A 637-nucleotide genomic window follows, 5' to 3' on the forward strand; every position below is an offset into this window, starting at 1 on the left:
CCATGAACATCTCAATTATCTCCTCGCAGTTGGACATTTTGAACTGTGGGAACACACCATTGAGACCGTCCGTATCCTTACTTGAATCGGTATCTAGTCCCAATGCTTTCTTGGCATCACCCAGCTGTCCGACGAACCCAACAACTAGTGCAGCAGTTGGCTGCGAAACATCAAATGCTCCTACGGACACAAACGGATGAGTGCCGTGTTGATCTGGAAGTGCATACTGCCTCTAGGGAAGAAAAATGTGTCTCCCATTGTGACGTGCTCTAGTCTCAGTATATTATCTCCCACTCCGTACGTTCCGATGATACCTTCACCCATTACAACCGTTTGAAATTCAGTCGCATCTGAGTGCACATGTGGTGCGACAGCACCACATTCATTAAGGCGGAAGGCGACTGTGCTCATGCCAACTCCATTGATGTCGGGCCAATTACCTTTGGCACCACCTCCTGATGATTTGGGCATGTCGTTATCTCCCACTGTTAATTTTAAACCTCCTCCGGGTCCCGTAAGCTGTGGCTTGTTCAACATAAAGTCGCTGTCAAATGCCTTCTCTGGGGCAACAAATGCGTTGGCATAGCTTGTGGCCAGGGCACAGATTAGTAGGGTGGCTGTAGAACACTTCATATTT

The 637-nt window shown here is 48.4% G+C and overlaps 1 protein-coding gene across 1 annotated transcript; it reads right to left on the reverse strand.

Annotated features, from left to right (window-relative positions):
- Positions 1-117: 117 nt before the first annotated feature.
- Positions 118-571, reverse strand: SARC_18091 (hypothetical protein). Its single transcript, XM_014287826.1, has one exon. It carries the CDS (start codon positions 535-537, stop codon positions 181-183), a length of 357 nt encoding a protein of 118 aa, XP_014143301.1. The 5' UTR covers positions 538-571; the 3' UTR covers positions 118-180.
- Between the last annotated feature and the right edge of the window lie 66 nt (positions 572-637).

Source organism: Sphaeroforma arctica (assembly GCF_001186125.1).
Source record: "Sphaeroforma arctica JP610 unplaced genomic scaffold supercont1.13685, whole genome shotgun sequence".
Classification (NCBI taxonomy): domain Eukaryota; class Ichthyosporea; order Ichthyophonida; genus Sphaeroforma; species Sphaeroforma arctica.